A 27,790-nucleotide genomic window follows, 5' to 3' on the forward strand; every position below is an offset into this window, starting at 1 on the left:
CTCTGCCTGCAGCGGCTGCCGGACGAAGGTAGGACGCGGGCGCTAAGGGCCGGACATTCCCGGGCCGGAGGGTCATTGCAGGGCGCGCGCTGCGCTGGGGCCCCGGGAGCCGGAGAGGACCCGCGGGGCGTACGGCAGCGGCCGAGCCGGGCCATCGGTGGCCAAGTGCCTCCTCCTCCGTGCAGCTCGCAGGGCCGGGGAGCGCGGGGACCCCGAGCCCGCAGAGCCCGGTGCCCAACTTTCCTGTGCGCTCCTGGCCTGCGGCACTGCGTGGCCCCGGAGTCCGCAGCCACTGAACTTGCAAAGGGGCTTGTGTGTAGATGGGGTCCCTGCAGGGCCTCCCCTGCCGCAGCACTGCGGCGCGGCCCCTCGGGGCTGCTCATCCCCTTACCTGTTGTCTGCACTGCTGTGGGCGGGGGGTGGGGGGTTGTGAATGAAGAGGAGGAAGAGAAGGAGGAGGACCTGGTGGGAGGACCCAGGCGGGGCTGCCACGGCTGAGCAAAGTTTGGGTTTGCTGCTAATTAGGAATTGCCAGGGCCTTGAGAGTCCAGGACCAGGCGAAGCAAAAGACAGCATCCATCCCCATCCCCGTTGTTAACATTTGGGGAGAGGATACATTGGGTGACATGGCACTACCCCACACCTGCCTCAGCCTTTAACCTTCACAACCACCCCTCGGATGCGCTATAATTCTTTCCACTTTACAGGTGAGTCTGGCCTCAGAGAGGCAAAACTGCTTCCCAAGGTCACACAACTCGAAATTGGGGTAGTTGGGATGTGAACCCGAATCTGTGTGACCCCAGAGCTTCTGGTAGCATCCAGCCCCCTTTCCTTCCAGTCTGCATCCCCAAGTTGAGTCTTGCACAGTCTCATGGGGAAAGGATCCATTTCCAACCCAGGCCAGCTTGCGGAGGTGGAGTGGGCCTGGGAGAACTGGTCCTGTCCAGGGTACTGCTTAGACCTCCACATCAAACCTTAGCTGGTGCCTGTGACCCAAGCAGGCCTAGAGCTGAGGAGCTGAGGGGAAATCCAGGCTGAAGAGATGGAGCACCTTAGGGACACAGAAGGGCAGGTTTTTTCCTTGAGGTTGAAAGAGGAGGTTCAAGAGGCAGGGCTGTCGACTAGGGTTATGAAGTGCCTCTCTCCCTGGAGGTACCCCCAAAGGAGCCAGTGAGCCAAGAAGGAATTCTCACTCACCCACCTTCAGACAGAATACAAGCCTTTAGGAAATGGGAAGATTTGAGCCCTCATTCTGAGGCCTTGGCCATGGCTGGACACACGGCTCTGAGTCAGCTTGGAAAGGGGTGCCATAACATCCTGATGGGGAGGGCTCTGCTCTCTTGCTCAGCCCTTCTGCTCTGTGTGCATGTACATGTGTGCAGCATGAGTGAGTCATGTGATTGGTGTGCATATGGCATTGAGTGATGGACAGTGCACAGGTTGTGTGTGGAGGCATGTGGGTGGCATGTATGAGACACATAAGGGGTGCATATGAGGCATGTGACACAGGGGAGGCACAGCTGCTGGTGATACCTATGAAGGTTTTGTCCACCATGGGTGCTATTTGTTGGATGAAGACCATTTCCTTGGTGGCTGGTGGCTCTCAGCCTTTGAGCATTTCCTGAAAGGTCTTAGTTGGGATTGATCCTTGAGTTTGGTGCTGTGGTGGAGGGTGGCTAGTGCAGCTGCCATGAGGCAGGAAATGACTATTTTAGAGATAAAAATCTCTGGCTTTCTCAGGGCCACAGGAAAATTGGTTCCCCAGAGTTTGCCTCCAATGAGAGGCTTTGGGATATGGGTCCTGTTCCACAAGAGACTGGTGGTGGGAGGTCGGCTAAGCTGAGGACAGGAGATGGAGATGCAGAGACAGGGCTCCTGCCATCTATAAGAGAGGAACTTCATCCACAGAAAGAGACATTCTGAGCAAGACCAGCTCCTCTGGGTGCTGTGTTGGGTTTTGTAAGGCGTTAGAGAAGGAATGGGCTTAGGGACCACACCAGGGACCTGTCTTAAGGTCTCTGTCCTAGTTTGCTTTTCTGTTGCTTTGATAAACACTATGACCAAAAGCAACTTGGGGGAGGAAGGAGTTTATGCAGCTTACAGCTCATAGCCCATTATTGAGGGAAGCCAGGGCAGGAACTAAGGCGGGAATGTGGAGGCAGTAGCTGAAGCAGAGACCATGGAGGAATGCTGCTTATTGACTTGCTTCCCTAGCTCATGCTTAGTTCGCTTTTTAAAATGCAACTTAGTCCCACCTGCCCAGGCAGGGATGACACTGCCCATAGTGGGCTGGGCCCTCCTACATCAATTAGCAGTCAATACATTGCCCCATGGACTTATCCATAGGCCAGTATAATGGAGGAAATTCCTCAACTGATGTTCTTCTTCTCAGGTGAAGCTAGGTTGGGGTCAAGTTGTAAGCTGACGCTATGATAGCCTCTGTGTGACCTTGGGCAGGGTACTTTCTCCCTCATCTTTTCTCAGTGCTGAGGATTGCACCCAGGACCTTGTGCATGCTAGATAATCTCTCCACCCTAGGCTACATCCCCAGCTCCACAACTTAATCTTTTGGGGCTTCAGTTTTTTCCTCCACCCTCTGCAGGTATCATGGAGAGCCCATGTTGTCATGCCCTAGTTCAGAAACATGAACACAGCTGGAGGTCTTCCTGGCTGATTGTTATAACTGGCATGACTTTAGATTTGAGAAGGATAGCTGGCATGTCAGTCAGTGGAATGCTCAGGACCCAGTGTGGATTTCATGTTAAGAACAGTCTGTTCAGGGCTCTCCGTGGCTAGAATTTGGGGGAATCCACAGGGCTTTGTGGTTACTTGACCCATCACCTGGGCTTGTACTACAAGCTTGACTGAAAGTGGATCTCTCTGCAACATTTTTAGGACCTAAAGTAGTAACTGGGCTTCTTGAAGAAACATGTGGCCATGTGATTGGGAGGCCTGCAATTCTTGTTTCAAGATGCCTTTTAGTGAGGGTGAGTGTGAGACATGTGCTCCAGCGAACCTCCACCTTGACCTGCATGGTCCTTTAGACAGTGGCACACTCTCTTCCACTTACTTCAATGAGTGCTTCATGAGAGACTCCCACAAGCACCTGAGCTAGTAACTGTACAGTTAGAAAAATAAAAGCTAGTCTTTAGCTTCAAGTTGCTCCACTCTGTTAGACAACAGACATTTAAATGCCTGGTGCTTGGAGGACATGCCGTGAGAGATGAGGGGTGGCACTGTGGAACTCAGTTCAGATGGTTGGCTGTTCATCAGTGGCAGCGGCAGTGGCAGTGACAGGGTGACTTTATTTACCCAACCAGTATGTCTTGAGCCCTGTTTTATTTGTGGAGGATTTTGTTGTGAACAAAGACCTGTTGGGACAGCTTACTCAAGGGACAGACAAAGAAGAAGTGTCCAAGTCAGTGTGGAGGGGACAGTTTCAGTGTCCTTCCTGACAGGATCTGGCATAGGCATTGGGGGAGATGTAGTAGAGAGTCCCAGGGGAGGGGATTTCTTCAGGCAAGGTCTAGAGTGGTTAAAGGAAGGTGAGTTCAGCTGAGCCTGAAGAATAAGAAGACTCAGCCAGGCCTGGAGTGGGGAGTTGGGTGGGGAGCTTAGTCAGGCCAGGGAGCAGCAGCGGGTACAGAGAAAAGGATAATGTGCTGGGGTCACTGGAGGTCAGACAATGTGACCTAGAGGCAGGGAAGGAAACAAGAGGGAGAGTGCTCAAGGGACAGTGATGTGCAGTAAGGCTGGAGGAGCCCAGATCTGGAGAGGCAAGATTCAGCCTTGACTTTGAGGACTGGGATGGGAGTCTTGGGAGGACTTAACCCTAGAGTTTGACTGACTCCAGAGATGAAGAGGGTCGTAAGTGGTGTAGAGACAGCAGGGAGAGAGGCCTCCCAATAGAGGAACGATACAGGAAAGGACATAGGTGGGAAAGCAGTGGGAACGGAGGCTGCTGCCACTCTCAGGAATCAATGGCTTAGAATGCCCGCTCGGGGAGCTGTCCGGGGTGCTGACGGGCGTGTTTCGGAAATTACAGGCTCATAGGAGGGCGTGCGCGTGTGCCTGTGCACGCGCCTGTGTCCTGTGATACCCAGCTAGCTGATGTGTCCCTGTGTCGGTTACCTAGGAGACAACAGGAAGACGCTAGGGTGGGATTTGATTGGCTATTCACTCTGGCTGCTCATCTTTCTGTCAGATCTGCAGGCAGGGGTTACAAATGGTCCTTGCGGGCATGCCAAATGCCGGAGGGAGATACGGATGCTCGAAGCCCCAGGCCCTGTGAGTGCGTGTGACTGACAGAGCAGTGTATGCACGCGCCTTGAACAAAGCGGCATCTGGAGCTGATGTGGTCCTGCTGTGAAACATCTGCTCAGGGCCTTAAATCAGGTAGCGGGGACCGAATTTAAGGAGAACCAGCCAGACTTGGGAAGGGATCTTTTGTTTAGTTTTAATAACTGCAATGTCAACACCCAAGCTGATTTTAAATGCCTCTCTGGACCTCCAGAAATGCAAATAAGGCTTTGAACGGCGGAAGTTATTTCCCTTGACGCGGCTTGGTGATGTCAGGGAGCAGCTGCCCCACCCCCTCCAGGCTCACAAGGTGGTGTTGAGGCTATAGACTGGGCTTTTTCCCCCCTTTCCCTCGTTAGAACAGCAGCATTTCCTTTTTCTTGTACTTTGTGAGTAAAGGAACCTGGAATTCACATCTGAGTTCTGCTTAGAAAGGTGGCTGGCAAAAAAAGCTTGGGATTGTGGGCCATTTCCCACAGCAGCAGCCTGGGGAGGCTTGGGGAATCATTTTCTTAAAAAAACAAACAAACAAACAAACAAAAAACAACAACAACAACAACAACAACAAAAAACCAGAAATCTGCTTCAGGGCCACAGAAAGTTAGTCCTGTCCATCTCTCCTTCCCTGTGCATGCCTTGGAGACCGCAGGGTGGGAAGGCAACAAGGTTCCCTCCTGCTCCTGTCTTCTCTGTCCTAGGCTCAAATTTTCATGTGCCAAGTGCCAGGCTTCCTAGTCTGTTTCTTATTTATCCTGAGAAACAAAAGAAAAAAAAACAAAAAAATTTTCTGTCTTCTCCTCAGCTCCTCACCCCATGCCATCCTCTGGGCTAGTCAGACTGGCGGCATTTGAAAGACACATCTGGGTGGCTCTCCTGACTTTTGTATCTTTAGAGCTCCAGGACTTACTCAGAGAATGGAGGGAGTCCAGGGCTCTGTTCCTTCCACTGGATTGACTTTCCACAGTTCTCAGCCACTTCCTTGACCTGTGCAACTGTCTTCCCTTGTCCTGAGCATCCATATGGTTCTTGTTTCTTTCAGCTGCCCTGCAGCTTTCTATGTGCAGCCCTCTAAGTCCTGACTTTGAGTATGTACTTTTCTGTTGCCTGCCATTACCACTAGAATGTGCCATGCAGGTGGCCATCAGGTCTCTCTGTTTTCTACTCAGTGAGGTACCTGGTACTCAACTGATCTGTATATACTTGGGGGTCAGAATAGTGAATTGGGCCTGGGGGGGATAAAGTTGAATCAGAGAATATAGGGACTCATAGGAGACCTCGCTCAACCCACCAAACTTTCTGATTTTTCTAGAGAAGCTAAAAATCCAGGATTTTATGTAGTACCTCTTAAATTTTAAAAGTTAATTGCCAATTCACAGAAATAGCTCTGAGGGACAAATGTGATTCTCTCTTGTTCTGGGTTCAGCTCAGGAGCCTCTAGTTTGTGTCTCCTATAGTCTACACCCTCTGACCACATTAGACTTTTCTTCCTTTTTTTTACCTACTGAGGGCTTGGCAGTTGCTCAGTCTCTGCTCCAGCTGCTGTCTTGCCTACAGGGCCTCTTCCCTCCTTTCACAGCCTGCCTCCCCTACTTCTGACCCTAAGGCCAGACCTGGGTGCAGCTTCCTGTCACTGCCCCCTACCCCTTTCTCCTGGCACCTCATGTTAGAGCATACTTATGTGTTTGCTCTTCTGTCTTCCTCCGCTAGAGAGCTTTGTGGGGACAGGGTCCTGTCCATTCATCTGTGAGTCTTGGGTGCCCTGTGTGGGAGCCAGTCTCTTGTAGGTGCTCACTAAATGAGCAGTGAACAACACAGAGGAGGAAAGAGGTAGAAACTGCCTCTGCTGAGCACCTGCTCTGAGCCAGGACTGGGGTAACCTTTCTCATATTCTTCCCATGACATGATGAAGGGGAGGATGGTGAAGCTCAGGGAGGGGAAGAGACTTGGTTTGAGCCAGAGGATTGCCAGGGCATCCCTGTTAAGCGGAACAGTCTCTCCCCAGTCTGTGTGAAGCCCCCCCCAAGTCCTGCTCCCAGATAAACCTCCATGCCAGGCTACCCTGTGGGGCTGCCTTCCAGCCCCAGTGGCTTCTCCCAAGCTATGTGACTAAGTTTGATGACTTTGCCTCTGAACCTCACCTGTCTTTGTAAAGTGGAGGCATTCACAATCCTCAGGCAGAGGGGTGGTGAGGAACCAGAGAGATGATAGAAGAGGGGGCTGGTATCCTCATGGGATGGGCACTGGAGAATTGAAATCAGAGCCTCTTAGTAGGAAAGCAGAGCAGGATATATGTCACCCTGTGACCCCAGGGTCATAACTTGAGGGCCGGAGGCCTATCAACTATCTTCAAAGAGTGCCTCATCTGGGACAGGCCCTATGGCTACTTGTTAATCCGTGGACTCAGTGAAATACAGCAGAAGAGGAGGCAGTTTGAAAGTCACAGACCCATCTGCTTGTGCAGCCTTTGGGAAGATGGGGGTGAGGAGTGCTGATAGGTGACACTGGAGCTGGGTGACACAGGGACTTGGGTGAGTGAGTGAAGCTAAACAGTGACAGCCATGCTGGCCTTTAGGAAGGGCGTGCCATATGCCACTTGCTAGTTTGCATGTGTCAAGGATTAACTATGCGTTTTCATGACAACTCTATGAGGTAAGTACTTTTCTTTGGTGCTGGGATGGAAGGTTTGTACCTGCCTGGGAAATGCTCTACCACCAGCCCTTGGTTTTCTGAGATGTTCTCACTATGTAGGTCAGTCTGGCCTGAAACTCTCAGTCCTCCTGCCTCAGCCATCCAAGTGCTGGGATTACAAGTACATGGCTGAGGTGGACACTGTTTTTTTTGTGTTTTTTTTTAATAGACACTGTTTTTTTATCCGACTTTTCAGATGAGAAAACTAAGGCAGAAAGGGTCAGTGACTTCCAAGGATACACACACTGAGGAGCTGGGCTGGGCTAGGACCCAGGCCATCTGGCCCAGAGTCTGTGCACACTGCCTTCTGCAGGGCGCCCTTTGGATGTACATGTCCTGCCCTGATCTGGATAAACATCTTCATTCCCCCTGAATGAAGCTTGCAGAGCTTGACTCCAAGAGAGTGAGTCCTACCTCTGGCTGGACATTGCGAACATAGGTGTGATTCACTGGGTGCCTGACTCCCAGGCAGGGCTTGTTTGACTCTCTGTGATTTGAAAAATTAGTTGCCAAGTTTTTTAAAACTTTATTTTATGTGTATGAGTGTTATGCCTGCATGTACGTAAGTGCACTCATGTCATGCAGTGCCTGTGGAGGCCAAAAGAGGGTGTCGAATCCCTTGGAACTGGAGTTACAGGTACCAATTGTTGTTAGCTGCCATGTGGGTGCTGGGATTCAAACCTAGGTCTTCTATAAGAGCAGCCAATGTTGTTAACTGCTGAACTATCTCTCCTGCCCTAGTTGCCAAGATTTAAATGGGAAGGGAGCATCCTAGTTTGCATTCTGTTGCTGCAATAACCATCATGATCAAAAGTAACTTGGAGAAGAAAGGGTTTATTTGGCTTGAGGTCACAGTCCATCATTGAGGGAAGCCAAGGCAGGAACCTGGAGGCAGGAGCTGAAGCAGAAAACATGAGGGAATACTGGCTTGCTCACTTGCTCAGCTACCTTTCTTATGTAGCTCAGGACCACAGTATCTGCCTAGGAATGGCACTGCCTATGGTGGTCTGGGCCCTCCCACATCAATTAGCCATCAAGAAAATGCCCCACACATATACCTACGTGCCAATCTGATGTACGAATTTCCTCAGTTGAGGTTCCTTCTTCCCAGGTGTGTTTAGGTTTATGTCAAGTTGACAAAAGCTAACCATCACAGGAGATTTGATATAGCTTTCCTCCAAAGCTGTGGCAGCCCTGAGCTTGGACTCTAGCTGTCACATGGAGGCACCTTGAAACACTCCCTCCCCAACCCTCTTAGCCATCCCTCACCTGTTCATCTCACAGCATGCATTAGAGGAATTGGGGCTCTACTCTTTTTCAGTCACATAAAAGGTTTTCAGGCAGAAGAGTGGCATCTTCAGAAAGCTCCCACTGGCTGCAGGAATGATGGGAGGCAAGTGGAGGTAGAGAGAGCCCTACAGGACCACATCCAGAGCATGAGCTCAGTACTTCCAGGGCCTTCACACTCTACTTCTCCCCACAGCTCTGCCAGACTGAGTCGTCAGCCTTATCATTTAAGGAACCACAAGCTCCAAAGGCCAATTTTACAAAGGAAAAGACTGAGAAATTGGAACTGGGAAGAAAAGGTATATATGACACAAGAAACCACCTACAAGGTTTAAGCTGAACCCCAAACCAGAAGGACAGGTATTTATAATGCTGTCAGCAAGGGGGATAATTTCCTGTGTACAGAAAGATCCCGCAAGTCATTGAGAAGAGATAAGAAATCTATGTGGCTGGAACATCTGAACAGGGGGTTATTAGCAGCAACTTGAAGAAATACAGATGGCCAGGGTGAAGATGGAAGATGGCTGTCACAGCATCTTAAGATGTATTCGTGGCATTGGGGAGATGCTCAGAGAAACAATAACACAATATCAATTTTAAAAAATTATTATTTTATGTGTATGAGTGTATTGCCTGTGTGCATGTGAGTGCACACATGTCGTGCAATGCCGCGGAGGTCAGAAGAGGGCTTCGGATTCCCCTGGAACTGGAGTTAAGGACAGTTCATAGCCGCCATGTGGGTGTTGGGAATCGAACCTGGGTCCTCTGCAAGAGCAGTCAGTGCTCTTAACTGCTGAGCCATTTCTCCAGCCCCACAGTATCAATTTTAAAAATTTTATTTTTTATTGTCTGTGTGCATGATGTGTGTGCGTGTGTGTGTGTGTGTGTGTGTGTGTATGTGTGTGTAGGTTAGAGAACAACTTTGTGGAGTCAGTTCTCTCCTACCTTTCTGTGTTCTGGGAACAGAACTTAGGTCATCTGGCTTGCATTGTTGGGTGGCAAGCACCTTTACCTACAATGAGCCATCTCAACAGCTCCACCCAGCACAGTATCAATTTTAAGGGGAAATGTAAAAATTCATAGCTAATGTTGGAAAGACCCTGGGGGAAGCAGACATTGACGTAGTCAGTGGGTAGAGCCATGTCAGACAAGATTGTATAGTTACCTATCAATCTAGAAAGTGCTACATCCTTTGGCCCACCACTCCTTTCCTATTGTCTATTTTAAAGAACTGTCTAGCATAGGTCAGTGGGATGAAGATGTCTATGGCAATGTGTCTTAGTTACTTTTCCAGCTGCTGTGGCAAAAATACCCTGACAGAAGCCACGTTCCCAGCTCTCTTATGTTGGGGGCACGTAGCTATTTCTAGCCTACCTTTCTGGAAATTTCTTCTGTCGTGAATACTTACCTTTCCCTTTTCTCTGCCAATGCCTGCATGCTGGCATGTGCTTCTGTGCTCTGCTGTTTTATCATGAGATCTATTGTGCACAGAAACTGGTTACAGTGCAGGCCAGCACCCTGAAACAGCAGCACTGCACCCAACTTTGGCCTCATCCACTGAACTGCCAGCACTCAGTGCCATGTGGCTCTCTAAAAGCCACTCCAGCTTGTCCTGCCTCTTAATAGTGATGTATTCCATAGAAAGGATGAGGCTGTGTGTTCATGGTCCTCAGTTAGCAGGTGACTTTGGATGGAGACCACAGGCCCAGAGAAGAGGGCTGTAGGTAATAGAATGGGCCAGCCCCTCCAGAACCCACCGAGTTTCCTGCTGTGATTCCTCTGGGCCCTGAGAGCTTGAAAGCCAGCTCAGTGCTAGCAGCCTGACTGGGGAATCCTACCTTGGGAGTCATTTAAACAATCACTCTTCAACCAACTGCTTTCCCTTTCCTGTCCTGGGGGCTTATTTTTTCCAGGCCGAGGAATGAATTCTCCCATGATGCCACCCTGCCAGAGACCCACAACCTGGGATTTACAAATGGCTCACCTTCTGTGCAGAGGCCTGGACCCCACTGATATCTGGGGTGTGGAGCAGCTGCTCAGGGGCAGCCATATTTCACTGTAAGGCTAGGTCTAACAGGCTGTAAATCAGCCACCTCCCAGCACCAGGAGAATGGGAGGGGCACATGGAGGCCACACCTGAGGACAGCTCATGGAGACCCACCCTCCAAGGCCACTTGGTCTGGCTCTTTGGGTTCTAGGTGGGGAGGTGGGATCCCCAAGAGAGGAAGGCCAGCTTGGGGTACTTAGACCCTGCTCTGAGTGGCTTATATCTGGCTGTTGTTTTGTTACTTCTAAGTATAAACCAGCTTCACCTCAGACATCTATCTGAACAACTCTGGAACAGGAGCCAGCATTTTGCTGGGACTGTAGCAGAAACTGAGAGCTCTGTGAACCCTGCCCTCAGGAGCCCACAGCTCAGCTGGTCTCCCCAGGAAGGAGTAGGAGGGTGGGGATGTACCCAGGCCAGCCTCTGAGGAGGAAGGTAGAAATGACTACTTAAAGCTCCAATAGACATTGAATTTTTGTGTGTGTTATGTAATGTGCATGACACACAATGAAGGGGTGTGGCTAATTCATATATAACATGTATAGGATACTATGGAGGAATCTCAAGGCCAAAGAGGTTTGGGAACCACTCCCTGCCTTCTTGTAAGAAATATAGTAGTTGGAAGGTCTCAAGCTGGGATCTTAGAAGGTGAAGAGTGGGGCCAGCGAGTATGGCCCAGCAAATAAAGGTGCTTGGGGCTAAGCCTGAAAAACCAAGTTCAAGAACTGACTCCTGGGGCTGGAGAGATGTTCAGCAATTAAGAGCACTGACTGCTCTTGCAAAGGACCTGAGTTCAATGCCTCACACCTATGTCAGATGGCTCACAACTGCCTGTAACTCCAGGTCCAGAAGATCTAATGCCTCTGGCCTCTGCAGACACTGGCACTTGTGTGCATATACCCCCACAAACACACACACACACACACACACACACAATTTAAAAAATAAAATTTTTTAAATCTTGAAAGAATTGTCTCCTGCAAGTATTTATTTGACCTCCACTTGTGCTGTGACACACATATACCACCTCCCCAACAAATGAAGAAATAAATAAATGTAATTTTAAAAACTTTTGGTTTTTTTTTTTAAGACAGGGCCTTCCTATAGTCCTAGCTAGCCTGGAACTTGCTATGTAGACCAGGTTGGCCTTGATCTCACAGAGATCGGCCTGCCTCTGCCTCCTGAGTGCTGGGATTAAAGGCATGTGTCATCATGTCTAATTTAAAATGTTTTAAAAAGATGAAGAGTAGCCAGCACTTACTGAGTACCTACTAAGTGCTGAGCCTGAGACCTACAGAACAGTCAGAGGCAAGATGGCTTGAAAGGTGGCCCTGCAAAGTCAGGCAGGAGTTCTATCCCAGAGTCTTAGTGGCACTCAAAGCTGGAAGCTTAATCTCACTTGATATTTAGAGGCATTACTTTGGGAAGTGATGAGGGTTAGAAAAGGGCATTTGAGTGGAGACACCATGGAGGGTTAGAAAAGGGCATTTGAGTGGAGACACCATGATTGAGTCCCAGTGGTTTTATAAGAAAGGGGCAGAGAACACACACACACACACACACACACACACACACACACACACACACTGTCTTGTCATACGATGGTCTGTATGGCCTTGGGACTCTGCAGTCCCAAGTTGAGGCTCCTAAAGACTTTATAGCCCCAAATGTGAGCAGAAATGAATCTCTTTTCTTCTTAAAGTTAGCCTGCCTTAGGTGTTTCACTACACTAATGACAAACAGGCTAAGATCCTTTTTTACAGATGAGGTGCTGGAATGGAATTTGCTTGACTCTCAGTCCTGTGGGTCAGTGGCTAATTCTCTTTCCTCTCTTTCTGATGAAGAAGAAAAACTACCTTGCAAGATGTTTACTGGGCATTTAAACTCTTTTGGATAATGCAGCACAGCCATAGCTGCTGCTCTGTGACAGCCCCCTTTCCTACCTAACACAGACACACAGTTCTCTAACCTTTGGCCAGCGTTAAAAAAAAAAAAAAAAAAAAAAAAAAAAAAAAAAAAAAAAAACCGGCTCAGCGGTTAGGAGCACTGACTGCTCTTGCAGAGAACCTGGGTTCAGTTCCTAGCACCCACATAGAACTCCAGTTCCAGGGAATCTGATGCCCTCTTCTGGTCTTTGTGGGCACTGCATGCATATGGTCTACTTAACATACATGCAGGCAAAACATTCATACACATAAATATAAATAAGCCTTATTAAAAAAACGAAACAAAAGTAATGCCTTTTGTCGTGATTTTCAGCTTCAAGATGTAACTGTTGTTAAAACAGGCTGCCCTCCACAGCCTCTTCCCTGCCGCTCTCTCGGGGGGGGGGGGTCTCTGTTTTGTCCCTGTCACCACACACACTGTCTTATGTTTGCTGTTCAGGCTGGCATGTTCCTACATTATTTAAACTCTTCTAGCAAGAAGTGCAGCAGTAGTGTGCCCATTGAGTGGCCATACCAGGCACGATTCATTTGCCAGCTCCTCTATGGTTGGGCATCAAGGTTGTTTCAGGCTTTGCTTATAAAATCGGTGAGATTAACTTCCCTACACTGCCACCAGCTTCTAGCAGGCTACCCCACAGATATTATTTCTTATGCTTGTCATTTTTAATGGCCACATAATCTCCCAGAGCGTTGCTATTCTTCATGTTCAGGCCATTTCTCTGTCATCCCACATAGCCTTCCCTTCCCCTGTGGGAATGGGCCCCTTGCTTGTAGCACCTTGGAGTTGGGAGTCTGATCTCCCAGGGGAAGGAAGGTTGCTGACTCTGTGGCCAGGACCCAGGGTGTTGACTGCCTCCCTCCTGCCTGTGTCCCTACTTCCCTTTCATCCTATTCCTGATTGCTCTGCTAGCCAAGCCAGGGTGTGGAAACTGATGAGCCAAGTGTCTTGCCCTTGTGGAACAAGGGAGGTAGCCCAGACCCAGGGGAACAAATGAATAGGCATTCACATAGGAAGAAGGGCTGATGGGGAGACAGGGGAGGTGGTGGTGGTGGTGAGAATCTCTGGAGGTGACATTTGTGCTGTCAGCCTAGGGAAGACCTTGAAGAGGAGGGTTTCCAGTGGTGGGAGCAGGGGCCAGGGCCAAGCCCTGGGGCTCAGATAGGTGTGCAACTGAGTGTTTGTGGGCTGGAGGACTGTGTGGCCACTATGCATGCTAGGGAGCAGGAGAGCGGACTGCGAGGCTGGAGGGGTCAGCAGGGCTCTGGACTGAGGGCAGTATTTGGGGTCTGTGATAGAAACTTCTGCAGTATTCTAACAGGCACCTGCCATCTTGTACCTGGCTGCCCCTGGCTGCCCCCTCAAGAGATGGCACCTGTGGGGAGTGAGCCAGGGGATGGTGGGGCCTGGTGTGCCATCGGTGCCTGTGAACAGTTGTGCTAACTGCTTGTGAAGGAAGCCAGGGCTGAGGTCTGTGTGCTGCAAGCCACCAAGATGCTCGCTGCTCCTTCAAGCCTAACCTGCCTCCTCCTTGCTGCAGCTCCCACAAGCTCCCTCTGACAAGTGTCCTGGGACAGGGTGGTTCTTTAGTCCCTCCCCCTCACTTCCTTCAGTCCCAAAACTGGGGCCCACAGGCCAGGTTCTCTCTGAGCTGCCAGGCCTGCCTGGGGAGCTGTGAGGAGGCCTGTGTGGGGCTCACAGACATCTGCTCCAGGGTGTTGAGTCAGATATCTTGAGAAATGATATTTTACCTTGAAATTTCTATCCTGTTGGTCTGAGGGTGTGAGCAAGACCTGGCTCAGTCCCCACCCAAAGGTACCCTGGAGGGAAGTGGCAGGGTTCCCCTTGGGAATAATGAAAAGCAATTGCATTGGATCCCCACACTTAATTTAATGAAAAGGCCCTGCAGGGAGGCAGAGGCAGTGAGGCAGGGCCTGTGGGCTGAGGGCAGGCGTCATTCCAGGGAGATTTATGGTGCTTCATAAAAGATTCAGTTCTTGTTGAGCTGGGAGGTGGCCAGGCTCAGTGCCTGGGCTCAGTGCCTGCCTGCAGACTGGGAGGCAGGTGGTCTGTGCAGACCCTCCATGGCTCCAAATGCTGTGTGACTCTGTGGCAACTCCTCTCTGGGTTCTGCAGAATCTAATTCCACCCTCACCCTATGGTCCTTGACCCCAATGCTATCTGCTAGACACACATTTTTCAAGCATTTCACACCTGTGAGGTGTCCTTGCTTAGAGCCTGCCTCTTCCTCCTAAGGCACTGTTCCATTTTACAAAGGAGGAAACTGAGGCCCCAAGAAGGTCACCAGTGAGCCATATGGGAAACCTGGAGCCATGTGCTGCCTGACCCTTGGAGGTGGGAGGAGCCTCCATGGTAAGCTAGAAAGACTGGAATTACAGGGGGTTCGGAATCTCCACTTGGTCCTGGAGTCTGCTCTGTCAGCTTTTATTTTCCCTTTCAATCAAGGGCCAGGACAGTTAGGAACTAGCATCAGTTCAGAACAACTAATACCAGTGGCAGGGATGTGTTCTGGCCTTTTTTCTGATATGTTTGCATGGGGTAAAGGCAGCAGCTCCTCTTTCTGGGGCACTCCTCCTCCTCCCACTTGTTGCGTGACCCTGGGTGAGTGACCTGCCCTCTCTGAGCCTAGGGTCTTCATTTATAAAATGACAGCACTCCTATGGGAACTGCTGCACAGATACATGGGTCAGGCTTTGGCCAAGAGCTTCTGTTCCCACAGAGATTCACTGTCTGCACCATGGAAGGGATCCCCCTCCTTCCCTCACAGCCTTCACAGCTCCTGAAGCAGAGGAGGGAGGGAGCTTGGCATGGGCTGTGGTACAGATGGCAGGCAGCTAATTTATTTACCTCTTCCTAATAAATATGCACGACACATAAATAAAATATCCCACTAATCCTACTCCACCCCATCCAGGCAGGCAGCGACAGTCGGCTCAGTGTGGAGCTGCCTCTGTGTGGAGGGTGGCAGTGGTGACAGGCTGGGGACTCTTGTTTTAGTTCCTTCCCTGGCCACACTCAGCAGGCTCAGATTTGCAGTGAGGTGTACTGGGCTTTCCATACCAGGCCAACTACTCCCTCTGAGGAGGCCAGGACCTGAGCAAACTGTCCTGAGGGATGGTGGGTGTCTGTGTCAGTCAAGTTTGTGTTGCTGGGACCAAATTTATTTAGACTCACAGTTCCAGAGTCTTCCATCCATGGTCAGCTAGCCCTATTGGTTAGGGGCCTGTGGAGAGGCAACACTCTGCCTGAAAGGCCTGGTGAGCCGTGCTGCTCACCTCAGGACAGCTGAGAAGCACACAGAAGGATAGAGGCCAGGGATAACCTCAAGGACATGCCTCCAGGGACCTATGTCCTCCAGTCAGTCCCCGCCCTCCTGGAGATAAAGGCACTTCCCATCACCATGGAGTCAGGAGTTCATTGCTAGATGAATCTGCTAGTGAGTCAGAGTCCTCACAATCCACCTTCTAGATCTCCACTGGTTCAGATTCAGACCCAACACCTTCCACCTAAACTGCTGCCACCTGTTCCAGATAGGACTGGACTGCAGGACTGTGGGGTTGTACTCCAGAGGGTCACACCATGAGGGGCTGTTTGCAGTTCCCACACTGGCCCCTACCTTCTCCACACTGCAGGCAACTCTCCCCTGCTTTTCTCCCCCAACTCATCCTGGGGCCAGGAAAACTGTTCTAAGACAGGGTAACAATTCAAGGAACTGCGACCCCAGAGCTGAAAGCAGCCAGGGGCTGGGGGTGGGCGGCATACCTTGGGAGGCAGAACCAGACTCAGTACTGCTCAGCCTGGGAGAAGTCACCAAACTGTCTTCATCTGTGAAGTGGAAAGCATTGGTCAGGAGGGTTCTGTCAGGCTTGTTTGTTAACTGAGCAGCTCCTATGGGCCAGGCGCTGCCTTAGGCCCTGGTGGTTCTGTGGTGAATGGGACACATTAGGGCTCTGCCCAATGGATCAGCTGATGGACACTGATGATGTCATAAAATGAAAAGAAGTAAAGCATTGGCACAACCACCAAGATACGTAGCCAGCCTTGGTGCCTGTCACCGAATGGGGGACAAAGAAAACCTGGTGTACATACACAATAGAGTTTTGTTATGGGCTAGAGAGATGGCTCAGTGGTTCTGAGGACCTGAGTTTGGTTCCCAGCACTCATGTTGGGCACTTTACAGCCATGTGTAACTCCAGCTCCAGGGGATCTGACTTCTGACCTCGGTAGGCACCTGCACATACTCACATACAAGTAATTTTATATTAACAAATATAAATCTTAAAAAAAATGAGGGACTGGAAAGCTGGCTCAGCAGTTAAAAACACTGGCTGCCCTTGTAGAGGACCTGGGTTTGGTTCCTAGTACCCAGATGGTGGCTCACAATTGTCTGTAATTCTAGTTCCAGGAGATGCCCTCTTCTGGCCTCCAGGCACTGCATACATGTGGTATACACACATACATACAGGCAAAACACACACAAAATTTTTAAAAAGAATGAAATTGCATTATTTTTAGAAAAATGATGGGACTGGAGACCATCGTATTAAGTCAAATCAGCCAGACTCAGACATATCACAAATGCAGAATCTAGATACGTATGACAGGAACACATAGGGGAATTCTGGGGGGAGGAAGGAGAGCAGTGATGTTGGGGGCGGATAAGGGACAGTAGTGGGAGAAGGATGAGCAAGGATCCATGGTATACATGAATGAAAGTGGTACATCAAAGCCTGTTGTCTTGTACTCTGACTAAAACCAACTTATAAAGAGAAATGAGACAGTGCGGGGACAGAGAGGGAGGAGACCCATCAGTCGGGGCACTCGGGGCAGGCCTCCTGAGCAGCCAGGAGTTGCCAGCTCTGCAGAGAACTGCAGAAGGAAAGGCAGATCTAGAGCCCTGGGGAGTTTGAGGGAGGCAGGGTGTGACCACGGGGAGGTGAGGCAGGCAGCCCCTCTGGAACCCTAAGGAGTATGAGGGAGGTAGGTCAGGGAGGTGAGGCAGGCAGCCACTCTGCCTTGTAGGCAGTTCCTTCTATTTAGGGACCCTCACTCTGCTGTCAAGGCCATCAGCTGACTGGACTGCACATTAAGCATTTAGGAAAGGTAATCAGCTTTCCTCAGCATCCACTTACATGGACAGTCCCCTCGTGCTCCCAGCCAGCCTGCTGGCCACTGAGGCCTGGCAGTTTGGGGAAGGGAGGCAGAGACTTTCCTAGCACCTTGAGGCAGTTTAAACATGCCACTCTTGTCCTCTCCAGGCTCTGAGGAACCATTCTGGGAAGGGCAGAAGAGGGTTTGAGCCTCAGCAGAGGGAAAGGGAGAGGGACAGAGCCTTCTCCAGCCACCAGGACCTGAGCAGGCTTGATGTTCATGTGTCAATCACAAGTGAATGTTGGTAAGGAGTGTACAGCCCTGCCCAGTGTGGTCCCACAGAAACCCCCAAACTGGGGTCAGGCAGGCCCTGATCTAGCCACAAGGCCCACGCTGGAGTTTGCGGCCCATGGGAGCATCCTGGCACATAACAGTTTAGCATCAGCCACTGTATTGGAAGGAGGCAGTGGTGTGACAGTAAGAACCACAGTGACTAGAGAGGGTGACCTCCGGGCATATGGCAGACTGCATCGCCCCACTGCCTTGCCTGGCCATTAGCACACTTGGAGCCCCACCCACATCAGCTGGGGAAGACTCAGGTTCCAGTTGCTCTGGCCACTGGGGAGCTGGAAGTCTGGGAAGGTCCTCACCTGTCTGCAGGCTAGCAGAGTTCTGGAGAAGTTGATCTGGCAATGACCACTTACACAGCAAGTGTCCAGCCTAGAGCTAAGCTGAGAAGAATGTTCCAGAAACTGAGACTCAGGGAGGGAGGCAGAGCAGATTATGACGGGGAAAGACTGGTTTGTAGCTCATGTTGGCCTGGAGACAGAGGTAGAGAGGCTTGCTTTCACAGTGTCTCCACAGAACCTATGCTTTGGCGTGTGCTGGTGAGGCTCTTTTCAATACCAGCCACAGAAATCACTACAGTCCGCAAAAGCCACCACAGTCCACAGAAACCACCACATTCTGCAGCAACCACCACAGCCCCTCCTACCTGTGAAGTGCTTTCCAGTTGGCAAAGCTCCCAATTGGTAGCCAACTCCCTGTTACTGACAAAAACACCTGAGACACTTAATTTATAAGAGAAAAGGTTTACTTTGGCCTTGTTTTGAAGTTCCAGCCAAACCACATGGCCTATTGTGTTGGGTCTGTGCTGAGGCAGCAGATCATGACAAGAACATGTTGCAAAGTCACTCATTTCAGCCAGGAAGCTAAGGAGGAAGAGACTAGACCCACAATCACTTTTGATGACCTAAAGGGCCCCCACTAGGCCCTTCTTCCTAGAGGTTCCACTACTGCCCTGCAGTGCCACCCCAAGGAGCAAGTCTTAGCATGGGCTTTTGGGGATGCATCATCTATACTAGAGCAGTGCCCACATCCTCTCAAGTCACATGTGGCCTTCCAAGCTTTCAGGAAGACTTTTGGGAATATTTCTTAAAGCTGATTTTTTTGAAGTATAATTTATATAGACCAAAATGTGTTCATTTCAGCCTGAAGTTTAAATTTTGACAGATATATATACCATGTGACTACAAACCCAATCTGAGTATATTGAGAATATTCTGGTCATCCCTAACAGTTTTCCTGCACCCTTCCTACAGACTCATGCCACCACTGACCTGTGCTGTGGCAGTGTTCATTAGATTTGTCTTTTAAGGATTCCCTGGAATGGAATCACACAGAACTGTCATCTGATTTGGGCCTGGCTTGAGATTCTCCCTCACTGCTCCCCCTGGAGTACATGTGCTCAGCGCACTCTCCACTCTTGTTGGTGGCTTCAAGTGGGGCTGCTGGGCTGAGTGCTGTGTGTATGGATTTGATAAGGAGCTGTTAGGCACAGTTTTATGTGGAGGAAGTATAGGATCAAAGAGAGAGAGCAGCTGGTGAGCAGGTGTGGTGAGCAGGTATGGTGAGCAGGCCTGGTGACCAGGTGTGGCACAGCCAGGCTCTGAGCTCTTCTACCTTGCTATCAACTCATCTGACAAACAGGAAAGAAGACAGTCCACTCCTATCCTTCCTAGACCTCCCCAATCAATGGCCACTCAACCCTCCCTCAATCCCATGGGACACATCACATTGTCCCTATTTCCAGATGAGGAACTGAGAATGAGGGCTAGCCAGGTTACTGGCTAAGGCTCAGGCTAGAGCTCTGGGCTCTCTATCTCTAAACCTTGTCAACTAAAGATGCAGGGAACACAAGATACATGCCGATGGCCCATGGCCACGTTCTTCCCCCTGCCCTCACTGGCTTTTAACCCAGAGTTCCACGCAGCCTCTAATAGTGGACTAGAGATGACGGGCAAGAGAGATACACCCGGAGCTGGCCTCTGCCTGATCAGGGTCTAGGTCTGTCTTGCAGAAGGTGAACCCTCTGGCCTGAAGGGAAGACCCCAAGCTCAGATTTCCTTCATCCACAGGTCCCTGGGGTGAGCATCGGTCTGTTGTTTTGTAGTAAGTGTCATCAGGGCTGAGGGGCTGTGCCATCCTTGGCTGGCCAGGGGCATCAGGGAAGAGCGCACTATGGACATCTCTTGTATGCCCAGGGCCTGCTGGTGCATCTTACCCAGAACAATTATTCAACCTAGATAAATCTGAGCAACTCAATGAGAAACATGGAGCTGAGTGTCAGGGGCAGGGCCTCCTGGGAGGGTGAACAGCCTCTGGAGGTGGGAATGGCCACAGAATGCCTGGAGAGGAATCAGGACAATGGGACACTGCCATATGACTCCACTGAATAGCTAAAACATTCTTTCATATGTTGTATTAATCTCATTTCTGTCACTGAAACAAAATGCCTGAGTCTTGGCAGTTTGCAAAGAAAAGAGATTGTACTGGCCTCAGAGTAGGGAGATCTGAGACCAGCAGAACCAGCATCATAATGGGGTGAGAGTATATGGAAGAGTATGTATGTATGAGGCAGGAAGCTAGATAGACGTGGGGTCAGAGTCACTCTTTTCTGACAACTCACTGTGATGGGAACCAACTAGCTACCCAAGACCCTTAGGAATCCTTTCCCTGAGGCAGTGACTCAGGGTCCTCCCAGCAGGCTCCACCTCTTAAAGGTCCCACCACTTTTCAGTACTGCCATACCCAGGGGCCATCCTTCCTACGCATGAACTTTTGGGGGACATTCCACTCCCAAGCCATAGCATCCCCCATCTTCAATCTCCTTTTCCCATTCACAGGCACGCTTCAATTTTTGGTGGATTTTCTAAGAAATAAACTTGGGCCTCTCTCTTGTCTTGTGTCCAATCCATCATGCTCATTGCTAGCTAAGTAATCACAAAATAAGACTGGCATTGGCTAAAACTATGCACAGAGAAAACAGTCATTGATTGAAAATTGACAAAGGAATCAAATCTCTATGCCAGATCCAAGGGCTGCACAAATCGGATGCCTGAAAACGGGAGTTGACAGAAGTAATGGCCTGACAAGGAAAACCAGGGGTGGAAGTTGCCTGTCATGTCAGTAATGATTGATGAATCAAGACTTGATCACAAATTTTAATTAGAAAAGACCTGATCTCAATGAAATCAACCTCAATAAAGCAAAACTGAGGGGGAAACGTGGAGGCTGAACCATCCTCCTGGGAGGATGGGGCCGTGGTTTAAGTGGAACTGATGAATGTTGGGCCAGGAAGGACTTCCTCAGACATCGAGGTGGGGGAAATTTGAAGTTATACTGGACACCCTTGCTGTTTGACAGTGGGCACAGTGACCTATCTGGAAGGAAGATGCTGGCGCCCAGGAAGTGTTTAGTAAGGTTGAAACCTTAACCAAATGAACAAGCTGTCTGCTGACAGCCAGTGTCTCTTGACTTTGTGACTGAACAGTGACTGGCTAGATGAACCTTTAAAAAAACATCTCTGAGGAAGGCTGGGGAGATGGCTCAGCAGGTAAAGCACTTGCTGTGCAAGTGTAAGGACTAGAGTTTGGATACCCAGAACCCGTATAAAAAGTCAGGTGGGTGTGGCAGCCTCCTTGTAATCCCAGCGCACAGGAGGCGTAGGTGGGATCCCCAGAGCAGTCTGGCTAGTTAGAATAGCCAAAATGGTGGCAAGCTAGAGGCTCAGCGAATGACCCTGCCTCAAAATATATGATGGAAAGACACCCAACAGCAGGCTCTGGCCTCCACACATGTGTGCAAGCACCTGCCCACATACATGCCTACACACATGACCATACATATTTTCTGCATGCACATTCTCCCAATAAAAGCTTCCCTGAGGCTTAGGGATGGGGGTGATGCAGTCAATAAAGGTGCTTGCCTTGCAAGTGTGAGGACCTCAGGTCAATCCCAGAACCCATAGGCATGGTGGCATGTGATTGTTAATCCCAGTGCTTGACCAGTCTAGCCTAATTGTGGAGCTATAGGTTAATGAGACCTTGTGTCTAAGGAAGTGAGCAGAGGTCTGAGAATGTCTTCACACGTGCACATGTGCATGCTCACATACACACACACACACACACACACACACACGCGCGCACACACGCGAACACACATTTTAAAAAAGGCATTCTGAGTGAGGCACTGGAGTGCGGATCTATAACTCCAGCACTGGCAATGTTGGGGGAAGATTGGGAACTCAAGGCCATCCTCAATGAGTTTGAGGCCAGCTTGGGCTACATGTGACAAACAAACACCTCTGATGCCAGCACTTCCTCTGTGCTCTTAGTGGTTCCCCATTGCTGTCACAATTGGGTTCCAAGTCCCCTTGTAGTCCACAGGCCCACTGTGGCCACCGTCCCTCTCTACCCTCACTCAGTTCCAGCCCTTTGTTCTTGGGGAATGAACTAAATGAGGAGGTAGGGCAGTGGGTTCTAATTCAGCCCCAACTACTTATGATCTGTGTGACCTTGTGCAGATTTCCTAACCCCTCTGTGGCCGTTTCTTCATCTGGAAAGTGGGACTAGTGGTACCCATATTCTGTGCATCCTGTTGATAAACAGTTCATGTAGAACTCCTGGGTGCGCTTTCTGCAGGGCAGTGCCCAGGAGTGCTCACCCAGTCTCACCTCCAGGCTCTTCTCCTTGCTGTGACCTCTGCCTAGAGTTTTTGTCTGTGCATTTTGTAAGCCAGGTGTCCCTGAGCCCACAGGGGCAGGTCCTCCTGCACCTAGCACCAGCGAGGATGTGGGTTGCTAGGCAGTAGCCACTCCTTTGGTGGTGGTAGAGTGCAGTCAAGCCCAGGCTGCCTGGCCTCAGCTATGCAAACTCAGGCTTTGCCTGGCCCTCACCCTCCTTTCCGGCTCTGGGGATGCAGAACAAGCTCAGCAGATGCCTGAACAGATGCCAGCCGCCTCCCTGATGACGGCTCCTTAATTGTTTTCTCCTGGTCCTTTCCTTCAAGCGTGGCCAGCCTGGTCTGGCCCAGGGCAGGCTCCCTCGGTTGCTCCCTCTCTTTCCAGTATCCCAGCATCCAGGGGCACCTTCAGCAATCTTCCTTAGGCCACTGCTGTGTGTCAAGCAAGTGGCCTGTGGGGAGGCTTCTTCAGGGGACCAGCATCCACTAAGAACCTCTGCATGCTGTTGCCAAGCCACTCAGAACACTACTACCTCCTATGACACCTGTGTGGACTCACCTCACCTCCATCCTTCACTCACAGACAGCCACACTCCTGACTGTGCATACTGTTCTTTTGGTTTGCTTTATGGTACGAACATGTATGTATCACTACACAGGAAGGTTTGGTTTTACCTGTCCTTGAACATGTAACAGCACAACATGCATCATCTCTATACTTCACTTAACACCATGTGTTTGATTCACCCATGTTGCTGAACAAAAAAGTGCATTCCTCTTCATCACTATGTAGTATTCCATTGTGTTACTGTGTCCTGTTTTTACTCCTTTATTCTGATGATGGGCCTAGATTGTTTGCATTTTTTTACTCTTATGAAAAATGCTGCTGTTAATTTTTCTTTGAGACAGAATCTTGTTGTGTATTACAGGCAGCCTAGAACTCAATGCAATTTTCCTGCCTCAGTCCCTAAAATGTTGGGATTACAGACATGTATCACCATGTCCAGCTTTGCTGTGAATATTCTTAAACATGCCTTCTGGTCACCAGATGCATACATTACCTCAGGTTTATACTTTCTAATAGGTATTTTACCAACTTTGTTGAGGTGCATTTTAGAATATGTATATTTCAATTTTTGGGGTTTTACTTTTTGAGGCAGTGCCTCACTATGTAACCATAGCTGGCCTGGAACTCCCTATGTAGACCAGGATGGCCTCAAACTCATAGAGATCCACCTGCCTCTGCCTCCGGAGTGCTGGGATTAAAGTTCTGCATCACAATGCCTGGCTTATTTCAAAACTTTGATAAACGCTGCCTAGAGCCTTTAAAGTGGCTAGGCTGCTTTGCATTCCCACATCTGTGGATGGGGCTTCTGGTTGCTCCACATCCTCACATCTGGTACTGTCAGATCATTTTAGTTTGGGGCCTGAATTTACAAACATCAACCAAGTTTCCAGGAGGTTCAGATGCACTCAAGAGTGCACAGTGAGCTTGAAAAATACAGCCTGGGGCCCTGCTGGGCTCATCTGCTGAGAGCCCTGGGCTGGGGTGCGGGTGTGTGGATGCAGCAAGCTGTGCTCCTGGTGCTCATAGGCACAGCAGCCTCTTGTCCATTCACAGGTCTCAGCATCCTCTTCTCCCCACCTCAGCCTCCGTCCCTCAGACTTGAGGCCTTTTTCTCTGGCTGGTGCCTCACTTCTGTGTTCCAGAACTTAGGAAGTGTGTGTGTGGGGGAGAGAGAGAGAGAATGAGAGAGAGAGAGAGAGAGAGAGAGAGAGAGAGAGGGGGGGGAGAGAGAGAGAGAATGAGAGAGAGAGAGAGAGAGAGAGAGAGAGGGAGAGAGAGAGAGAGAGAGACTAATGGTAGCTTTAACTTCTGCAGGGACAGTGGCTCTGAGTCCCCCAGTTTCCATGGCAACTTTCCTATACTGTTCCTCAATGACACTGTGCCTCCCCTGTTGGCAGGCTCCAGGGAAGGAAGCTCTGACAGGCAGGCACTCTTTAAAAGTCATGGGTAGCCGGGCGTGGTGGCGCATGCCTTTAATCCCAGCACCTGGGAGGCAGAGGCAGGCGCGTCTCTGTGAGTTCAAGACAAGCCTAGTCTACGTAGTGAGTTCCAGGACAGCTGGGGCTACAGGGAGACCCAAAAAAAAAAAAAAAAAAAAAAAAAAAAAAAAAAAGTCATGGGTGACATTCGGGATTGCAAACTCCGATGCCTGCAGAGCTGGGGGGTGTGATGGGGAAGGTAGGCAGGGAGTAAAACCTGCACAGGCAGACACACACCTTCACATAAGCATGTATGTGTACACTAAAACACAAGAACATACATCAAGACCACCTTCTCAAACCAGATCTTCTTGATGGGGGATTACTGTGCCCCTGTGGACATTTGGCAATGAAGGCTTTAGGGGCATCAAAGCTGCCTGGGATGCCATGCCAGGAGAAGAGATGCTGCTGGCCAGTCAGTGACCAGGCTGCTCAGCACCCTGTAACAACCCTAGGGACATTTGGCAATGAAGACCTAGGGGCATCAAATCTGCCTGGGGATGCCATACTTGGAGAAAAGATGCTGCTGGTCAGTCAGTGACCAGGCTGCTCAGCACCCTGTAATGCCAAAGTGGCCTTAAGTTCAGAGCCCTCCTACCCCAAATGTCCACAGTGCCAGAACTGAGGACCCCAATGTGTGAGCAGAATGCAGATTCTCACAGCCAGCTTATGGGTGGACTCGTATGCAGGTCATTGTGGCTACTTGCTGCTGGTTAGTGCCTCCAGGCTTTGCTTCTCAGACTGACAGGGAAACACCAACGTTTCCTTTTCTATTGTCAATGCACTGGGCGCTGATACATTTGGAAAAATAAACTGGCAATGATTTCTTGAAAAAAGAAATTTAAAGCCATGAGAAACACGAACAGCAGGTCAGGGGTGTAGATGCCTCTGCAGAGTGGGATCAGCCAGGAGCTGATGGGGTCAGGTGGGGTCAGGCTCTGCAGACTGACAAGGATTGGCTGACTCAGCCAAACCACAGCCAGGAAGTAGCTGGTGGAAGGGGTTGATACTTCTGTTCCCAGATGTTCTCCCTACCCCAAATATTTCTCCACCTCTCTTTCCCTGATTGTACCTCACTGCCACATACCCCTGTTAGGATTATGAATCGGACATCCTGGGCTCAAATCTCAGCTCAGCTCCTGCCATGCAGGTGACCTAGAGCCTGACCGTCTCTCTGAGCCCCTTCCTGGCAGTAAAAAGTGGTTAAATAGCAGGCCCCAGGGCAAAGATTTTGGGAGAAAGTTCAATGAGTAAATATATTTCCATGAACTTAGAGCAAGGCTTGGCTCAACTCCTGACTCTGCAGCCTCCTAGCTGTGGGATCCTGGGCAAGTCACTCCTCTGTGGGTCACAGTTATCTTAATAAACATATCACTGCTGGCAGGCTCTGTAGGATGTGCCCATGAGAAGCCAGAGTATGATGCTGAAGGCATCAAGGGAGGTGGATGCAGCTCTGCCTGGATGAAGCTCACCCCCAAATCTCTCCATGAATGTTTCCAGAGCTCTCCTCTATCTCCTCAGCTCAAAAGAGTGGCAGGGTGGGCTCCAGGGTGGGCTGGAGCCAAGCTGTCTAGCCATTTCTGTTTCTAGTCCTGCCACCTTGGCCCTTTGCCTGGTCTGCACAGTTGGAACCTGAGGGTAATCACAGTCCCACCTCACCAGATAACAGAGAAAGCAGCAGCATGAAAATCAAGAAACTAGAAACTGCAGAGATGGCTCAGTGGTTAAGAGCACTGGCTGCTCTTGCAGAGGACCTGGGTTCGATTCCTAGTACCCACTGGCAACTCACAACAGATTTACCTTCAGTTCCAGGGGATCTGACACCCTCCTCAGACCTCTGTGGGCATTGTGCTCATGTGGCACACTTACATACATACAGGCAAAAGACATACAGAATAAATAAATTAAAAAATATCTAGAAACAACAAATATTGCCCAGTGATGAGGTCATTCAATTTTAGCTGCATTTTTCAGAGGCAGAAGTTTTAGAAGTGAATACATCTTGTCAGGTTTGGTTCACAGAGCACTTGTGTTATTTCATAGACAGGTCACAACCTCAGGGGAGGGGCCTGGACAACGTCATAATGTCATGAGTAGCCAGGCAGCACAATCTGGGGGGAGGGGTGTAGGAGGCAGGATGACGTCATGAGTAAACAAGCAGGGGAGGATTTGAATCCTAGCCTTCTTTTCCAGGGGACAAGCCATCCTCTCCCGCTGGCTAGAACTCTCCAGGTCCCCCCAAGAAGCCAGAGTTAGTGTGGGGAGGAACAGCTGATGGAGGAGGAACCTCTTCCCAGCCTCTTCCCCTGTGGCACTTGGGGTCCCTAATGGCCACCTTCAGGTCACCTCTTTCAGGTGTCACATGGTGTAATCTCCACCCTCACTAATGATGCCTGCCCAGGAATTCACTCCTAATTACTGTCTGTGAAGGTGATGCCAGGAATATTAACAGGCTTGCCACCTGTTTCCTGGCAGGTGGCCTTATGGGTGCATCTGTCAGCCAGCTGCCTTGGTAGCCACTGAAAATGTGTACTTTTTCTTCCTGGGCTGTGGACCCTCTAGAATCCTCAGATGACTGGGCCAGTTCCTAGGGATCTTGGCCTCCTGGGGGCAGCCAGCTGGCTGTGGTCTCAGAGGCTCTGGAAGGTGGAGGGCTCTCTGGATGCTGTGTGATGCTAGAGTTGTGCCTCTCCTTCTCTGGTGGCCAGTGTCCTGCCCTCATTTCAGGGTGGGAATAAGGTGGTGACCCTGCTGAAAGTGCCTGTCCCAGTTCCCCAAAGGATTCCAGGTGACATCACCTCTTGGGTGCCATCGCTTGTGAGGTGACATAATATTGTGGGTGCTGTCACCTGTGAGGTGACATCATCTTGAGAGTGTCATTGCTTGTGAGAGGACATCACTTTGTAGGTACTATGGCTTATGAACTGATGCCTGATATGCACAAAGTCCCGAGTTCTGCCAGTGAAGGAATTTGTGTACTTGAGGTCTTGTCCCCATAGAGCCTCCTAACTGTCCCATGTCAGCTGTCAATCAGCTTATGGGAGGGTGGAGCATCTGACTCAAGGTTTGGAGGTTCAGGCTGGGCTGGCAATCCAGTTTGTGGTTATGAGGCACATAATGGTTGTGAGAAAAGAGCAGCACTGCCCACCAGGCAGGAAGCAGGAGATCAGAAGGGGCAGGGTCTGCCCCTCATTTAAGGACACACCCACTTGACCTCAGTTCCTTCTTAGATCTCTGCCTTTTGGAGACTCTACCCATCACAGAATTCCATAGACAAGGTGTTTGCAATACAGTGCAAGTCCAATTCATAGCACTGAGTTCTTAGTCATTGGTATTATGGATGGG

The 27,790-nt window shown here is 50.1% G+C and overlaps 1 protein-coding gene across 1 annotated transcript in view; it reads left to right on the top strand.

Moving 5' to 3' along the window:
- Positions 1 to 6: 6 nt before the first annotated feature.
- The window catches only part of Grip2 (glutamate receptor interacting protein 2), a gene marked incomplete at its 5' end in the record, with an annotated part of 86,125 nt that continues 58,341 nt past the window's right edge, over positions 7 to 27,790 (top strand). Inside the window, one exon of the mRNA XM_008854954.3 lies at positions 7 to 28. Within this exon, the coding sequence (XP_008853176.2) occupies positions 7 to 28 (22 nt within the window). The remainder of the gene's footprint in view (positions 29 to 27,790) is intronic.

Source organism: Nannospalax galili, unplaced genomic scaffold, assembly GCF_000622305.1.
Source record: "Nannospalax galili isolate Female #2095 unplaced genomic scaffold, S.galili_v1.0 scaffold406, whole genome shotgun sequence".
Taxonomy (NCBI): domain Eukaryota; kingdom Metazoa; phylum Chordata; class Mammalia; order Rodentia; family Spalacidae; genus Nannospalax; species Nannospalax galili.